The 17,983-nt window shown below is 48.8% G+C and overlaps 2 protein-coding genes across 2 annotated transcripts; both read left to right on the top strand.

Moving 5' to 3' along the window:
* The first annotated feature begins 1,336 nt into the window (after window positions 1-1,336).
* Window positions 1,337-2,452, top strand: LOC104352128 (putative P2Y purinoceptor 10). Its single transcript, XM_009958381.1, has one exon. It carries the CDS (start codon window positions 1,337-1,339, stop codon window positions 2,450-2,452), a length of 1,116 nt encoding a protein of 371 aa, XP_009956683.1.
* A 14,280-nt stretch (window positions 2,453-16,732) lies between these two features.
* Window positions 16,733-17,718, top strand: GPR174 (G protein-coupled receptor 174). The gene has a single exon (XM_009958382.2). It carries the CDS (start codon window positions 16,738-16,740, stop codon window positions 17,716-17,718), a length of 981 nt encoding a protein of 326 aa, XP_009956684.1. The 5' UTR covers window positions 16,733-16,737.
* The last annotated feature ends 265 nt before the right edge of the window (window positions 17,719-17,983 follow it).

Below are 17,983 nucleotides of genomic sequence, written 5' to 3'. Positions count from 1 at the left end.
GCTCTGCACAGAAGCCCAGTCCCCACTGCAGGCGATTAGCTTGTAGAAATCCATCCCCATGGCAAATGCCAGGCTCAGGGTTGTAGGAAACAGCACCACTGGCTGCTTCTTAATTAAATACTGCTGTTGAGGGGCTCAGTGGCTATGGCAAGAGGTGCTCAGGGCTCTGCCAGATCAGGCTCTGTTCTCCTGGAAGGGAAGGACAGGCCGTGTGACACCTTGCAGGCAGCTACAGGCCCCATCTCCAAGGGGAAATTGCACTGTTTTGTTGCAGACAATGCTACAGGCCCTCAGTTTGTAACCTGCTGCTGCCTAATTGCCTCTTCCCAGAAGGGCAGACTATTTCCCCGCAGGCTCTGCTCATGAATGGCAAAATCCATCACCTCTCTGGAGAGCTGCACGAGCACCTGTGAACTCCCTGTGACCCGCTAATACCCTCAGCACTGTCTTAAGGAGGTGAAATGGGTAAATGGATGATAAGAAATTTCCGCTCCAACTAAAAGGCAGATATATTCATTTTCCTTCATGTCCTGAACTGTTGCTACAACACGATGCCTGCACAATGTGCCACGAGTGCCAGAACTGAGTTAGCAGGACCAGCAGAGCAACTGGCATGTGTTTGGCCAGCTATTAGTTTATAAATCAAGCTTTAAATCTGGAGCCAGACCTCTGATAGATCTGTCTGCACATCTCCCACTGTCCTCTGCTCCCATTGGCTGCCTGCCAGCACTGTCGTTTGCTGATGCTAATTATTGCCCTTGCTACTGATTCACATCAGAACACTGCATGGATCCGAAAAGACGATGCCTAAATCCATTGAAAGTCCCTATTTATTTACAGTCCCACTGAAATTGCTTGTAGACATATCAGAGAGCACTAATTTGACAGGAGTTTGACAGAAAATTATATGCAATAAAAGCAGTCCTGAAAAACCCAGGGGAGCTGAAGAAGCTCTCTGGCATTAGCAATAAAGAGATTAATGCTACGGAGCTCAACTGCAATGTCACTGTAATTGTGGCATCACCTTAGGGGGTGGCAAGGTACTAAATCTTGCAGATCACGTCTGAAAGGAGCTGCATGGCAGATGCCTGGGATCTCTGCCTGTAAGTGGGGTCTGGCTCTGCACACTTCCCAACACACTCACCGTCCTGCACATACACCTGCGCATGCACACTGTACGCACACCTACACACAACTTACTCCTCTGTACTGAAGCGCATTTACTCCAATGTGGGGAAAAACTAGAAAGTTTTTTGCTTTACAGTGTCTGTTTTTATTCCCTACAGAAACCCTCCACCCACCTTAATCACCCCATGAATGAACAGACTCAGCCAAGATGGAGAGCAATGCATCCTCTGGGAACTGCACAGGTCCCCAGATGTCCTTCCAGTCCACCCTGTACGCAACCACATACACCCTCATATTCATCCCTGGACTCCTGGCAAACAGTGCTGCCCTGTGGGTCTTGTGCCGCTTCATTAGCAAGAAGAGCAAAGCCATCATCTTCATGATCAACCTGGCCATGGCTGACCTAGCTCATGTTCTCTCACTGCCCTTACGGATGTATTACTACATAAACCACACCTGGCCTTTTGGAAGTTTTCTTTGCCAGGTGTGCTTCTACCTGAAGTACCTCAACATGTATGCCAGCATTTGCTTCCTCACCTGCATCAGCATCCAGCGGTACCTCTTCCTCCTCCATCCCTTCAAAGCCAAGGACTGGAAGCGGCGGTACGACGCAGCCATCAGCGCTGCCGTGTGGCTCTTCGTCGGGGCGGCGTGCTTACCCCTGCTTGTAGTGAGGAGCCCAGCCTTGTCCAACAGCACAAACACATGCTTCTCAGACCTAGGGGTGAAGCAGCTGAGCCCGGGAGCCTCCATCACGCTGGTGACAGTGGCAGAGCTGTTTGGGTTTGTCATCCCCTTCAGCATCATTGCCTGCTGCACTTGGAAGATGTGGCAGTCCCTGCGGGTGTGTCCAACGCAGCTGCAAAACACCCGTGAGAAGCAGAAGGCTTTGCACATGGTCTTGATGTGTGCAGTCGTCTTCTTCATCTGCTTCACCCCCTACCACATCAACTTCCCTTTCTTCATGATGGTGATAGAGAACATCATCCAGGCCTGTGATGTTCACAGGAGAACACTCCGCTTCCACCCCATCTCCCTCTGCCTAGCAAGCCTCAACTGCTGCCTGGACCCAGTCCTCTACTACTTCACAACCTCTGAGTTCCAGGACCAGCTGCTGCGCCACAGCTGTGCTGCCCTGCGAACTCGGTTCATGCACCATGGGAGTGGCCTCTCCATCACCGAAACCGGCCACGACATTAGTATGAAGAAGAGAAATCTTTCACGCTTTAAGTTTTGGTCTCTTCCCAAGTTCTTTGGCCGAATAAACAGCATGGAAATCCCCCCCATGCCACCCGATGAACTTCTGCTGGAGTCCATTTCTTGAAACACAAGCCATTTCTGTCTGCACAAGTGCTTCTCATAGCTGGAGCAAAGATTGTGTTAGGTCTCCAAATACATCTTGAATTACCCTTGTGTGCACCAGAAGCAGAATCTGACCTAAAAGGTCATTTTGATGCAAAAAGACTTGCTGGGTGCATTGTTGCTGCTGGACACTGTTTGCCTTACAGCATTTTCCATTGTGAAATTGTTAAAACACGCAAAACCTCTGTCACCGATGCCAATACTTCTCCCATGCTGAACTGCAGCTAGGTTCGGGTCCCTCTCATTTCTGTTGTTTCAGTGTTTCTATGTATTTGTCATTTTTGAAAATCATCCTTCTGAATCCTGAGTTGTAAGCAGGTGGCTCAGCCTCAGCGCAGTTTGGGGAGGTAGCACCAGGGGAGTTTTAGCCCCGACCGCAGCTACCTGCAGCCCATGAGGGCTTACAGCATCTGCCATGCTGCTACCAGGACAGTTAATTATCACCATGTAAACTGAACCTCTTTCCATTGCAAAAAGAAAAAAAAAAATCATCTGGACCTAATCTAGCCTAATCTGGACTGCAAGACTATAACCTTACCGACCTATATCAAGCAAAGAGTATTAACTTATATCCACATCAGTGTCAAAGGGAGTTTTCAAATTAACTGGGCTGAGCTCACACTATTGAAAAAGGCACCGAGAGCTGAGCAAGGGAGTCCACCTGGCTCCTGGGAGCTATGGGATACTCAGCTGATTATGGGGGGATGAATACTTGGAAGACAAACTGTGACTGGATAAGTTATGAGTGAAGAGGAAGGATGAAGGACATCTCCCAAGGCACATTTACTCAGAGACCCAGTGCGAGCCACAGAAGGGAGGACTAGTAGTTGGCGTCGCCGTCTTTTGGGTTGTTATGAGAAGTCTTGTGGTATTTGGCATTTTGCTAAAGCCTGTGGTTGCAGATTAAGATGTTATCCAAGCCCCTCTGTTCTGCTCTAAAAACCAGGAAAGGTACCAGCCCTCGCAAGGAAACTGAGAAAAGTTTACAAAAACTGACCCAAGTGCATCCTTAATGCTTCAAACTCAGGAGGAAATAAAGTGATCTCAACATGTATTTTAGCATCGTGGGTATTGTTTTAAGTGCTTGTAAATAGTCTTATTACACGCCACATCTGGTCTCAGAGCAATGGTACAATCTGCAGAAGTGGGGAGCCCCAGTTTGGGGCTCAGAGGTGCCCCATTGCCACCATGGCCCCTCGCATAGTGGCCAGTGCTGGGGCTGCAAGCTTTCCTCTTTGTGAACTAAGGCATCAACAATTGCAATGCCAAAACACCCTCGGGGAATTATATAAGTAAATGTAGGCAGAGGGGGGTTGATAGAAAACAGCTTTGCCAGTGATTGGATGCACTGGCCAGTGATTTCCAAGCCGTGCAGCATTTCTGGGAAGAATGAAGCAGGTAGTGGTTTACCCTTGCATTGCCAAGGACTGTCTTAGAAAGATCAGGGGAGATCCAGACAACCTGGAGGAATTTGCTCTGGTACTTACAGTATGCCAGAGGTGGGCAGAAAACACTGAGACTGGCAGAAAACATGCTGCACTGCAGCTTGCTCTGTCCCAAATCATCTCCTCCTCCCACTAAAAAAAAAAAAAAAAACCCACCCAAAAAAAACACCCACAAAAGGACACATTTTCCTTGTTTGCTTGGGGGAGAAAAAGAGTTTTCTGTGCTGGGTACAGACCCAGCAGTGTGTGCAGGCAAACAGGAAACCCCAGCAAAACTTCGCCGAGGCCATGGCTGGCAAGACCCAGCCCTGCACAGCCACTACAGACATGACAATTCACACCACCAGCACCTTAACTGGGAGCAGGTTTCAGCCTTCGAGTGTCTTTCAGGAATGGTACAACCTTGAGTAGCCAGGTGGATATCCAGGTAGCCCTCAATAACCACAGCTGGATATTTATAAGTCCTGTGACCAACCGCAAAGCCCATATTGTGGCTCCAACCTTACTGGCAGTACCAGGTTACCCAGTAGGTCCAGTTACCACTGGGACTTTGCCAGCTTGTTTTCAGATTGCACAGCTCTTCTGAAAATTCTGCAACACAATTTCCCTGCCAAAAAGAAAACCAGAAAAAGCAAACCAAAACACTCTCACTGCTCTGTCACATGGAAACAGCAGTAACTCTTACTCAGGCTGCCCCTGCCACCCCTCGGGCTTGCCTGCACCACAGGCTGCCTTGGAAATACAGCAGAAAATCCCTTTCTGCGTAAGATGCACTGGATAGAAAGGATTTTGCTGGGGTTTACACAAACTGAATGCTGAGGGAACATACTTTTCCAGTGCAGACCCGTGCTTTCTGCCCCTCCGAGGCCACAAAGATGCCTGCCTATTGTGCTACAGGCCGTCAAGTTCTGCTACCAAAAAGCACCCTGGCTGGGTGTCGGGACCCAAACCACAGGGATCTATGGTCAGCAGGAGCTCCGCCACTTGGATGCCACATCAACAAGGGGGGGACAGATAGACAGGGAGGCTGCTGGTCCCCAGTGTAGAGATGCAATAGCTGGAGGGGCTGTGGCAGGCAGCAGGTCAGGGCAGGCTGGGGGATGTCTGGCTCTCTAGTGTCCCTAAGGAGATTTAATGAAAAGCTGCTGTGCGGAGGGTTTGCTTTGCTGAGGCCAAGGTGTGAGCTGACTTCTTACAAGGAGGAAGTTCAAGGTTGAAGAGAAGGGAGAACAAGGGACTGGGAGATGACACATAGTGAAGAGAGGGCAGGGGTGAATTAAGAGCTTTTTAGGACTTCTTTCTCAAAGCCATTACTTGTGGACATTAAACCTTTTATTCACATGGCAAAATCAGACAGTAATAATCCCCGTCCTGTGCTTTAGCATCATTCTTTTGCAGGTAAGGGACATTCCCAGGTAACTACAGACCCTGGCCGTGCTCTCACGAGCAGGACCAGTGGCAATAGCACCAAGAGCACATCCCTTACCCATGGCACTCAGTCCCACAAACCATCAGAACCATTATCCAAGGAAAGAATACATGGCACAACGGTCCAGCCTCAGCCAGCCCAACAGTTCACATCAATAAGCTGCTGGTGACAATTTTGGCTGTGATGATTTCCTCCCCAGCATTGTGTGCTGTAGGAGGGCTTCCAAAAAGCTCTTCTGGGAACAGCAAGAGGCTGCAGCGGCAGGGAGAGCAAAAACGGTGGCAGCTCATCCGGATCTCTGCCAGCACCGATGACATCCGCGTATCTTGAGCTTTTCACATGCAATTAATTATTCTATAGGGCTTCATCCTTTAAAACTGACTTTGACTAGAACTGCTTAGGTACTTTTATATACATGTCCATCCACATCCACATACACCCCTGTACACATACTACACCTACATATACCCCAAATCATGCAGTACTTGGGAATATCCAAGAACCTGTCTCTTGTGCACAACTCTTTCTGGGGCACCACAAGGAAGGGCGGAAGGCTGCTTTTCTCTTTGCTAAAAACACCTTTTTCCTCCCTCCATGACCACATGCTTCCAGTCCAGCCCATCAAAGTGACTTTGCCTCTGGAAAACCGCTCAGCCTCCGCTCTCAGCAGAGCTCGCACCACCTACCCAGTTGTGAGACTCAGATTCTGATGATTTTTGGCACAGTCCTAATTGCCACAGCTGCTGGCACCGAGCTGCTTCTCCATCCACCCAGCTCACAGGGAGGATGGGCGAAAAGCGCTACACCTGGCAAAGGGCACATCAACACCACTAATTCCAAGTGCAACCTAAACGCACAGAAAGCAAATTTTGCTGCTTTAAACCAAGCCAAGCCAGAGAGCAGTTTTCCAGACAGTCATGATTTCATCAGACACAAGTCAAATTTTTTGGTTCACGGGCTCAGCCAGCAACACCCTGCAAAGCCCAAGTCACTGGTGTTTGACAGGGCAGCACCATTTTAGAGACCCAGGGATGTCCTTCAGTCCCTCTTGCACTGCAGGGTCCTGTTCACAGTACAAGGGAAAGGTTTTTGGGAACTCTGTGTCAATGCCACGGCTGTGTTCAGCACTGTAAGGGTTAGCTCTTCCCAGAGAAAAAGTCAAAGCCTCAACCTTGCAGCAGTCAGCAAGTCCTTTCCAGCAGGAATGGCCACATCAATGGCTCAGTCCTGCTCCTCTTAATGAGGAATTTTTTTTTTTTTTTTTTAAAGAAAGTTTCCCTGCTGTAGGCAGCTACAGCAGGCACCAAGGCTGGGGAGGAAAATTCAGAAACTTTTAGCCCCCTCCAGCCCAGTGAAAGCAGCACAGATGCATCCCTGGCTTCGTGCAAGCTGATGCCGGGAGCTGAAGGTGAGACACCAGCACAGCTGTGAGCAGCGGGTCCAGGGTCCTGCACCTGCTTCCCCTTAGCAAACATGCTCCTGCCTGGTGCATGGCCTTCCCCAGGCTCTCCTGGGTCATCTCCAAGCCAGAAGGAGAGAAGACAGATGTGCAACCTAATCTCAGGAATTATTTCTATTAAACACTGTCAGTGCAGACCAGAAAGACCTTAGCTGGTTTTGTCTGAGCATCTCTTACAAAGTCATGAAGCACAAGCTTAGGTGAACTGAAAATTTCCAAATTTTAGGTGTATGAGGTAAAGTAATAAGGTAAAAATATAAGATAAACTTTTATCTTATACTATAAAATAATTGCTTTGCAATTTGGTGCTCAGCTCCAAGTTCTCCTGATTTTTGGTGGCCTCAAGCACAGCAGGTTTGGGGAGGGTCTGGACAGCACTGCCACTGCACACCTTGTACCTGGGGACAGCATGACTCAGACTGACATTCAGCTGCCAGTAAAGGTGAGCTGGGGAAGGCACCCTTGAGTTCCCACCCACGCACTCCAAGAAGGGGCTGAGCCGGCATCACCGCATATGACAGCTCCTGGAGCGACAGGAAACGGGATGGATGCTGGTGGCAATGCACACCGGCTGCGCGCAGAGTGCAGCACCAGCAAAACAGGATATGGTTATGCTTTGAAAGGTGTTTTTGAACCCAAAAGCCTATCTGTACAGTAAATACACTCACTGCTCCAAGCACAGGCTATGCTTTCTTATAAATAGGCTGGCTTCTGCAGAAATGAAAGTGAAAAACTGAGCATCCATCACACATTTGATTAGGAAAAGAAAAGGAAATCTTCAGAGCCCAGGTGCTCTTCAGTTATTGGAGTTGGTACTGCCACCATCCCCCTCAGCCCCACAGTCCCTGTGGGAAGCAGGGGGGGTGCCAGAGCCATGCAGGAAAAGGCTCCAGGGCAGGGGGAGAGCCTGGGGACATGATTTTGGGGTGTTGGGGGGAAGGAAATAAAAGGTTTTTATTTAAATCACTACAGGAAAAACACTTTGCAAAGCATGAGAGTGCACAATGGAGGCAGCTGCCTGGAGGTGCTGGCAAGGATGGGGAAACTTTTGCATCCCAGATCCTACTTCAATTACAGAAATGCTGAAGGACTAATGTGAACTGAGCCAGCATCCTCCACCAACGGCTCAGCACATCTCCCAGGAGACTCCACAACAGCAACAAGCCCCATTTAAGCAATAAACCTCAAACCTCTGCTGCTTCTACTCCAAAAGCATCAGCAGATAAATCTATGCCTGCACCCAAAGGGACAACTCTGTGGTGAAGATCCCACAGTGCTGAAAGCTCTAGCTCCCACACAAGATTAATTAAAGCACATTAAGTAATCAGCAGGCTTCAAAAAAAAAAAAAAAAAAAAAAAAAAAAGGGCTAGAAGCTTTAACTAGCAGGAGTACTAGCTGCTGAAACAGCCAAGTGCCTGCGTGTTTCAGGAACTGGACCTGCAGAGCCCCAGCAAGAAGCTGTGCCTCTGCAGGGATGACAAACCACTGAGAGGCTATAAAAGCCCAAGAGATTAATTTGCTATAAACCACAATAAAAAGAAGTATACAGAGCTAAAAAACCCTGCTGTAAGCTGGAATTGTTATATGAGTAGATCAATAATGCTATAAAGGAGTAGGTGTCACTGAGACCCTGGTACTGGCTGTGAGCACTTGATGCTGTGGTGGGGATGCAGCAGGGGACCGCACTGCCTGGCCCCTGGATGACTCTTCTGCAGAGCCCCAACCCTCTCCATCAGTCAGGCTGCAAAACAAGCCCTGTTCTCCTGAGCAGAAAAAAAAAAAAGTATAAATGCAAATTAAAAAGCTGCAAATAATTTCAGTTGAGTTGCTATGGAAGTGGTAAAAAAAGTAACTTTTTCAAAATAACCAATTGACTCAAGAATCCTCAATCCCTCTTGATCTTAAAAAAAAATTAAAAGTTGTTTTTAAGTACTTCTTGAGCTAGAGTCCCCAGATGGATAACCACGTAAGTGCTACTTTTCAAAAGCATAAAGTCACCAGTGTACTCAGGCAAGCAAGCAGCCGGTGCGTGGCCACCACCGCCCTCTGCCGATGGCCACCACCTGCTGAGTGGCCGGCGGGCGCAGGGCCAGGGGCCACGGTGTCTCGGGAACGTGACGACAGGTGACACTGCTGCATGGCACAAGCATTCATTGAGAAGAGTCCTCGGCTCTGGCCCTGGTTTGCTCTGCACAAGCTGCAGAAATCCACTGCATAAGAAAATAATGACTGTGGAGAACCTCCTGCTGCTGGGGAAGCACAAACTGGACCATGACCAGCTTCAGTGTGACTTTCTGAAACCTCCCCGAAGCGCTGGGTGCAGGGACCTGCAGCACAGGGGTAAAACCATCCACATGAGAGTGAAAAAACCTTTCCCAGAAAGCTGGGGAAGGAAGAGAAGAATAATTGATGCAGCACCTCACTTCACCAGCCTCATTAGCTCCATGTTCTTAGCAGAAGGGGGCTCCATGAGCAGGCGCTTGCCCATGGGAGCCTGTGCTGCTGCTTCAGCCAGATGCTTCAGGGTGTCAAGCCCCCCCCCCACCAGGAGCAGGGGAGGCTGCTGGGGTGACAGGAGCCTTGCAGCAACCAGCAACTGCCATGCCACAATTTCCAAAACACCCCAAAAGCAACAGCACCTTCACATATGTATATATATATATATATATATGTATCACCACAAAAAAAGAAAGAAAGAAAGAAAAAGGGTCGAGCCCAGCAGGGAGCCACAGGCCAGAGGAGCAGCCCAGAAAGCACTGCCAGCTGGGGAGGGCTCCATTCCCCTCCTGCGCGGGCGCAGGCTGCTGCGCCCAGCAGTTGCACTTTTGCTTTGCACGTCAAGAGGGGTGGGGACCCACTGCCGGCACCCGCAGATCGGGGCCCATGGGGTCACACTAGAGCAGCTCACTGAGACGGCAAAGGTAGGACTGATATTCTTTTATCCCCAGTTACCTTTGGTTCAGGCTAATGGGTTTAAAATGTACTTTTTTTTTTTGATTACTGCAACACAGATTTGGTGCCTCCTATTACTCACACTAGAAGTGCTGAGAAGGGATGGGAACACCCCACCAAGAGGCAGGAGGGTGCAGCGTTAACCACTGACCCCCATGAATCTCCAAAAGTAAATGAGTAGAAGGAGCTGCAGGCTAAGCCCAAGTATGGGCAAGGAGCTAATATCTCCATTTATCAGGAGAGTGAGCTCCTGTGAATGCTCATGAGATGTTCTGTGTACCCAAGGGAGAGGAGGGGTATGGCTTAAGCCAAAAAAAAAAAAGTGTCAGTCATGAAGTTTCAAACCATACTTTCTATTACTGTTACCTGAGAATCAATAAGCTGTGTTTAAGAATAACACCAATTGTAGCAATTCTTAACCTTTGCAGAACCCACAGCCACTTGTGAAGGGACTTGTTTCTAAGTGGCCTTCCTGAGGCCACACAGCCCCATCTCCACAGGCACAGGGATAACTGGTCCCATTTACTCTTTACTCTGGGTCTCACTTGGGTTTGTCTCACTGCGTTTGCCCAATGGATTTTCTTAACTGGTCTGTTCCTCACAAGAGGCAGTATGCCAACTTTCCACTGGCAATTTTCCACCTAACTGCAAGACCTGGGGGAGGGTGGAGGCAGGGTTATCTGTGCCACCATCACTGCTTGCAGCCCGGTGAGCTTCACACCACTGTGTCTCCCCGGTGGGCGTGAGCTGACAGTTTGGGTGGAAAACTCACACTTTGGTGCTTGCTACCATGCACATCTACCAGGAACGCCAAGGTATGCCAGGAAGGGAGAAGCAGGGTGAGGGATTAGGCTAACACACAAAACTGCTGCTCCAGGTTTATGTTCCATTTTTAACCAGGATAAATATTAACAAGGGGGGACAAGACCTTTTGCAAAGGATTAAAAGGCAAAAGCAGTGTATTTCACATGACATTAAACTGGAGCATTTATTTTTTCCTGCATATTCTTGGAATTTACCCAGCCAAAATCCCCTGGGTGTCCCCAGCTGCCTGCCCACCTGACTCACCACCCACCAGCATGCAGCCAGCCCCCCACCACTGCAGCCCAGCCCCTCATCCCAGTGAGCTCCCCGGGGCTCCAGCCCCACAGCCTCTTCCCAAAATTTCAGTGCCAGAGCCTTTCTTGAGCAGATGCCAGCAGCTCTGCCGCTCCTCCCAGCACAGCCATGGGTGGAAGGGCAGGGAGCATGGGCAAGGCAGAGGGCAGGCACGCCACGGAAACACTCAGTTACCTTAATAATGAGCAAATGAGAAATTAGTGGAAGAACAAATAGAAAGAAACCTTTTCATTCCACTATGCCAATGCCCCACAGTCCCAACCTGTAAAACCCTGCCTGTTTCGCCACTTTTTTCCCCTGGAACAAGCATTCACCACCTTTAGTGACCCACATTTCAGGTAACCACAGATGGGATGAACAGGCACTTGCTCTATGCTCTGCCACAGAGTCAAAACAAAAAAGCCACTCTCATACACACTGCTTTGCCAGCAAAGCATTAGCAAAGATATTCCAGCAACTCAGAGCCAGCCTGCATGCGGTGCAGCAGGGATGCTGGGCTAGGGGAGGGATGCTCTTGGGGGCAACGGTATGCAGGCTGGGAGGTGCTGGTGATGGGATGTGGAGGTGGGAGGTGCCTGGGAGATGCCCAGGCTGGGGTGAAGCAGGCAGGGAACGCAGCGGATCAAGGTTCCTGCTGTGTCAGGACACACACAGAGAAACACAGGAGGCGCCAAGGATCCCTAACAAAGGCACTATGGCCTCTGTGGGCAGATGCTACTGAAGAGGAAACCTCCACAGCAAGAAGCAACATTGCCCCTATGGAAGAGGATATAAAACCTAAATATCTACCAGAAAACTGTCTCAAGGGAGAAGAGCCTTTATCCTCCCCTGACATTTTAGAAAATAACTAAAAATCAGTCCTATATGGTGATCGGTTTATGTGTCCATCATTTCTATTTTCAGTTAATAGCTATTAATTATTACTACTAGTAGTTATCTCTGCCAAAACAGGACAACAGCACCTCAGGTGACACAGAAAACAAGTAACTTCTGGGAGAAGCCTGGCACAGTACACTGCTACCCTGCTCTGGTTCCTGGGCCAGCTCTCATGTCCCCACATCCCTGACCAACTGCACAGGGAGGGACAAAGCCAGCACCACATCACCTCTGCTTGCACAACTTCACAGAAACTACGTTTCTATTTGAAGTGACCCCTGTGCATCTTCTTTTATTTTAGGCTGTGAAGGAGAAAAAAATAACAGAAGAGAGGTCCCCATCAGCAGCACACCCAAGCCTTTCCCAGAAGGGTAAGTCAGCAGATGATACCACGGTGGCAGGTCAGTCTCAGCTGCTGCTCCACCCATGTCACTACTGCCACAGGCTTTATGCGTTTTTACATCATAAATACCAGCCCCACACACACCAAATACGGAGTGCCTACACACTCACTGCTCACCAAGGCCAGCAGCAGTCCTTGCAAGAACAGTGCTGAGTAGCAGGATTCAGCCAGGCTGATCTCTTACCCTTGTTCTGGGAGGGAGCAGGAGGCATCAGGTAGCATCCCAGGTTCCCTAAAGACCTGAGCTCTAAGAAGGGAGCAGCACCTGCAAATAGTGCCTAGCCCTAGGCTGCTTTCCCCCAAGCTGGTTGAAGAGCCTCTCCTCCATCGAGCTGGGTTTTAAGAGCTGCTGTGGCTCTGCTTCCTGGGGTAAAACCCACAGGATTTGCTAATAAGAGTCCCGGGTTGACCTGGGCAGTTAGAACCATCCTCAGGTGAGGAGCCTGATTTCTTACTGAGGGTGTGATGGGCTCTGATGTGTATGTGGGGCAGAGCCCTGATGCATTCTAGGCCCATGGGTGTTGTAGCTGTAAGTGACTGCTCCCATATCCCCAGCTCCTGTACTTGTTCATATGGAGCACGTGATTATATGGCTGCCCTTCAGCACACAGAAAATGCTTTACACAACACATGCTCAGCTTTAACAAGCGTTAACAAGCTGCGGTCGTGAAGGCTGGCTACTAAACTTACCTGGTGTTTCTGACTCATTAAATACAAATGAGAATGCTTCATGCAGTGCCCTGATGTGGCTGACTGCAGGGTCTCCTTAGCAAAATATAGGGAGGGTGGGGGGGAGGAGGAAATACCATTCAGGGGAAGAAGGAAGCGATAGCTGAGGACAGTCTCACACCTACCACTGCAGCCAGCCCCTGTGCTGAGGGGAAGTGAGCGCAGAGGATGCGAAACAAAATTTCCTCTTTCTGGAGGTTTTTTTTTAAGCATCCTGCTGGTTTTTACATAGCATGTTTGGCTGAACTTTGCAATGTTACTGCTCGGGATTTCCAAAGCGTGGTTTCTCACATTGCCATGTTTTTACCCACCCTCTGAGGGTGGCCTGTCTCACAGAGGTGTTTTTGAGCGCCCTGGGCAAGCACCCTCGCTGCTGCCCAGCTTTAGCTGGGCTTTCTGGGACCCCTCGTGCTACCAGTTTGCAGCCCCAGGGAGAGGCAGAAGGTGCTGCAAGTGCATCCCTGCCCCGGGGCCGGGCTGGAAGGAGCAGAAGATGGTGCTGCAGGGCAGTTGCTGGGCAGTGGGAATGGGGAAATGCAGGCACAGGGGGTGCAGCAGGAAAAATGCTAGTGTGCATGTATGCATGCACATGTGCGTGTACTGGGCTGTGAACAGACAGATGGGCTGGGACTGCACCTTGTTCTTCCCTTTGTGCGTCTCATGGCCCAGTGATGGAGGCAAGGTGGATTTACTTGGGAATGCAGCCAGAGGAAAAAGGAGCATGATGCAGCCTCCCTGACTGGATGATAGGAGTCCCTGGGCAAGAGATGAGAAGAAAGACAAGCTTGTTTAAAAAAAAAATATATATATAAATATATTGGAAGGAAGAGCTGGGTGATGCAGGTTTAGGCCTTTATCTTGCAAACGCCCTGGTAGACGTTCCCCAGCCAGGCATAACCCTGCCCCAGCAGGGTTCACAGGAGCGGTGCTGGCTGGGCACATGTGCATCCGCAGGAGCAGGACACCCGTATGGGCAGCAAGTGATGGCACCACAAAGTCACTCAAGTTCCTCGCTGCTGGCGCTTCAGAGCAAACTTCAGACAAGAAGTTGAGACATTCTGAGTGAAAGAAAGTGAAAATCAACTTAAAGCAAAGCTGTGCAGCTCCTCATGAGCCATCCCTGCTCTGCCACACAGGCTGCCCACATCCAAGGGGACAGTGCTGGTATCTGGGAAGCCAAGAGGAACAGAGGAGCTCTCTGGGAGTGAGAGGATGCACCCGGTCACTGGTACCCCAGTCCCAGCGCCTGGGCACAGCCCAGGGACCTACAACATGGTTGTTTTGCTCAGACACCCTGGCAGGACCAGGATCTGGATGGGAAGCCCAGACACATCGTGCTGAGGAGTTTGCTGCAACAGTAAAGACAGGAACGTCCTCACAGGGCCTCAGCATCCCCGCGGAAAACCAACATGAAAGAGAGGATCCCTCCCATCCCCTACAAGTACCAAATTCTACTAAACAGCTCTGCATGCTTTCCCGGCACACCCTGCTCTGCCTGTACCAATATTCAGCATTTTTTTCAAACCCAGTAAAGCATTTCTGACCAATTGGGGAGGATGTACTGGTTTTGGCCAACTGGTTTGGCTCAATCCCAGTACAGAGAAGGGAGGAACCTGCCTGAAGCAGGTACGGCTGTCAGGAAGCCCCAAAGGGGTTAACCGGCTGCTGAAGGCGAGCTCTGAAGCCCCAAGGAACCCCAGGACAAGACAGGTACCACCAAAAACCAGCCACATCCACAACCCACTCCCAGTTACTTGTGCCAGTCAAGCTCCAGCAAATGGAAACCAAAGCCCTTGGCCCAAGTTACCCACCAGTGATGGATAAAACCTAACAAGTAGGTGAGCAGCAATTAGTTTTCCTGCATGCTGAAGAGATCATTCACATTTCTAGAATGTCATGCAGGTTTGTGCATTGGAAGTTGGGCGGAGAATTAATAAAAACATTGGAAAGTCTTTGAACTTTTTTAACTAATTAACTCTACATCTTATTAATCGTCCCTTCTGAAGTTTAATGGGAATATTTCATGAGCCATCTTGCTCTCCTGGTTATGGTAGATGCTGGCTCCCGGGAAGAAAGGAAGACATCTTAGTCTCACTGAGATCATTCACTCATATCTCACTCTCACTCCCTTTTGTATTTTTGTATTCCCTTTTGTAGAAGATTTTCTGTTTCCACCCAAAGCTACTTCAAAGTTTCGGTGCAACACACTGGCAAGTGTTGCACATCGGCCTCACTAATAAATGCTCACATTTTAACATCTATACCTCAAAGCACAGGAAAAAACATCAGGGGTTGCAGCAGGATGTAATTTTGCCTTTATAAATGCACCTTTGGCATCTTGGTTGGTACCTACAAACTTTTCGCACTTAGACCTGTAGGTTAATTCTTCATGCTGAAGCAAAAGGCAAACCTGAGAGAGTTTGGACCGAGATCTGAATTTCCTCTACATTTATCAGATCAGGGTTTTGGCCATTTTGTTTGGGGTTTTTTTGTCTGACATTCAGATAATATCAGCTGCTTACCATGCAAACAACTTTAAAATAAAGTCCACCTACAGTCACCTCAGTGACAGTATCTGGTATTTGCAACAGCCACAGCAGTCACATGCACAAGATGGGTAAAGGAAGGGCTTAGGAAAAGCAGTTGTGAGAAAGTAAAATTTAATATAATGCAGGCAGCTCTGCAGCAAAAAGCACTTCATAAGTGAGCCAGTTGTCCCTGCTTGAGTGCAAGTATGTTTTATATTCTGTTTATGAAGGATGAATGAAAAAGTTGACCCCGGTTCGGTGAAAGCCACTGACTTGGGACTTCCACTCTGTGCCAGAGCAGCAGCACCGGTGGAAAATGTTCCATTTCCCACATGCATGTGTCAGGCTCATTTACATAAAGAGCAGATTCTGTTCTGTCCTCTTCTCAGCTGTCTATAGCCGTGGTGCAGGTGGGAAGTTTCTGAAGGGCTCTCTTGGGAAGACCAGGGGAGTGTTAAACTCCTGAGTGTTGTGAGAGGTGAGAGCATCCCTTTGCCCGTACCAGAGCACCTCTGTGCCGCGCACTTGGGAACGGGGAGACTTACACAACCAGAGGCAAAGGGAGATCTGGATGGAAAAGCTGGAGCTGGGAAAGACAGAGCTGCAACCTGGCAGCAAGATAAATACACCCTGTAATCGGGGATGACTTCTGCTTGGTGATACAGCACAGGAGGCTGTTTTTTAGCAGCAATTAAACATATTTTCTATTTATTCCTCAGTGGTTTTGCACCTCCCTTCACAGAGTGATGCATGGCACTTGTTAAGCGGGAGAAGGGCTGACCACCACAGATGCCACTAGCAATAGGTTTCTGCTAGAAAGATGCTCCTACCGCTCTTGCAAGCTTTCCTGTACCTTTTGCTTTGTAAGACCCATTATAACTGCACCTTTCTTTTCAGCTGCAGGGCCACGTCAGTTGTCAAACTCCTGTGTTGAGAGAAGTGGCTGAAATGCCACCCAAAAGGTGATAGAGGTGCAGCTCCGGTGACGAAGCATTGACTGCTTTAGCACACAACGATGTGTTTCTTGGTGTGGATCCCCTCTCTGTCAATCCTGCAAGCGACTAGAGTAAGGTCTGGTAACTTCTGGCAAAGAGCATGAGCAAAGCACACAAGCAGGACTTTAATTAACTGACCCACCCCATAACAAAGCTACTCCCCAGGGTGGACACGATGATCTGGTAACCGAAGCCTCACACACAGATGCCAGGGCCAAACATTTTTATTTAAGCACCGACAACCTGGCTGCAGGACGTGAGTGAGGAAGATGTTATCATGCCAAGGCTGAGCACGGATCTGGAGCACAACCATGATGAACAGCTCGACCTGCACCGAAACAGACCTCAAGCCCTACTATGCGATTACGTACACTTTCATCCTGATCCCTGGACTAATAGGAAACACATTAGCTTTGTGGGTCTTTTATGGGTACATGAAAGAGACTAAAAGGGCTGTAATATTTATGATCAATTTAGCCATTGCTGACTTAGCGCAGGTTTTGTCCTTGCCATTGAGGATTTTCTACTACTTGACTGGGACGTGGGAATTTGGAGGAGGTCTCTGCATGCTTTGCTTCTACCTGAAGTACGTCAATATGTACGCAAGCATCTACTTCTTGGTTTGCATCAGTGTAAGGAGGTATTTGTTTCTTATGCACCCATTCAAATTCAGCGACTGCAAACGCATCTGTGATGTGTATATCAGCATCGCTGGGTGGGTCATGGTCTGTGTCGGCTGTTTGCCTTTCCCGCTTCTCAGACTTCACCAGGATGCCAAAAACACGTGTTTTGTGGATCTCCCCGTAAAGGATGTTGACCTTCCCATCTCCATCGCAATGATGACAATAGGTGTATTAGTGGGGTTCGTAACACCCCTACTCATTATCCTATACTGCTCGTGGAAGACTATCTTATCACTAAAAGAAAAAAATTCTGCTTCACATGACCTCGGAGAGAAAAAAAAGGCTTTAAAGATGATTCTCACCTGCGCTCTGGTATTTCTGATTTGCTTTGCACCTTATCACATCAGCTTTCCACTAGATTTCTTTGTCAAAACCAAAAAGATTAAAAATGGGTGTGTCCAGAAGGTGATCTCGGTGTTTCACGTTGTAGCTTTGTGCCTTGCCAGCTTGAACTCCTGCGTGGACCCAGTCATCTACTACTTTACTACAGATGAGTTCAGGAGACGCCTTTCCAGGCAGGATTTGCAAGACAGCATTCAGTTCCACAACCTCAGTTATGTGAGGAAGCACTCCAGAGATGTGCTCAGGGAGGACACCATGGACTACTAGCACTGGCCTTCCCCACACAGTTGCCAGGACTTCAAATGTTCACTATATTTTGGGGTTTGGCTGAATTTTTTTTTTTCTCCCAAGATACCGAGAGAGACAAATCAGACAAGCTTCTGCTGATTTCAGGGAGGGCTGGAGAAAAAGGAACAAAACTCCCCAAAAACCCAAACCTGATTGAAAATATGTTGGTTTAATTCTTTGGTTGCATATTTTCTCTGAATATAACTAACACCGTGTAACTTCCACAGGCCCTATTTCTGAGCTG

Source organism: Leptosomus discolor, chromosome 9 (genome assembly GCF_034619465.1).
Source record: "Leptosomus discolor isolate bLepDis1 chromosome 9, bLepDis1.hap2, whole genome shotgun sequence".
NCBI classification, from domain to species: domain Eukaryota; kingdom Metazoa; phylum Chordata; class Aves; order Leptosomiformes; family Leptosomidae; genus Leptosomus; species Leptosomus discolor.
This window is presented reverse-complemented; position numbering and strand designations above follow the sequence as displayed.

Coding starts and splice junctions, on each gene's coding strand:
- LOC104352128 (XM_009958381.1), top strand. CDS start 1,337: ATGGAGAGCAATGCATCCTCTGGGAACTGCACAGGTCCCCAGATGTCC.
- GPR174 (XM_009958382.2), top strand. CDS start 16,738: ATGATGAACAGCTCGACCTGCACCGAAACAGACCTCAAGCCCTACTAT.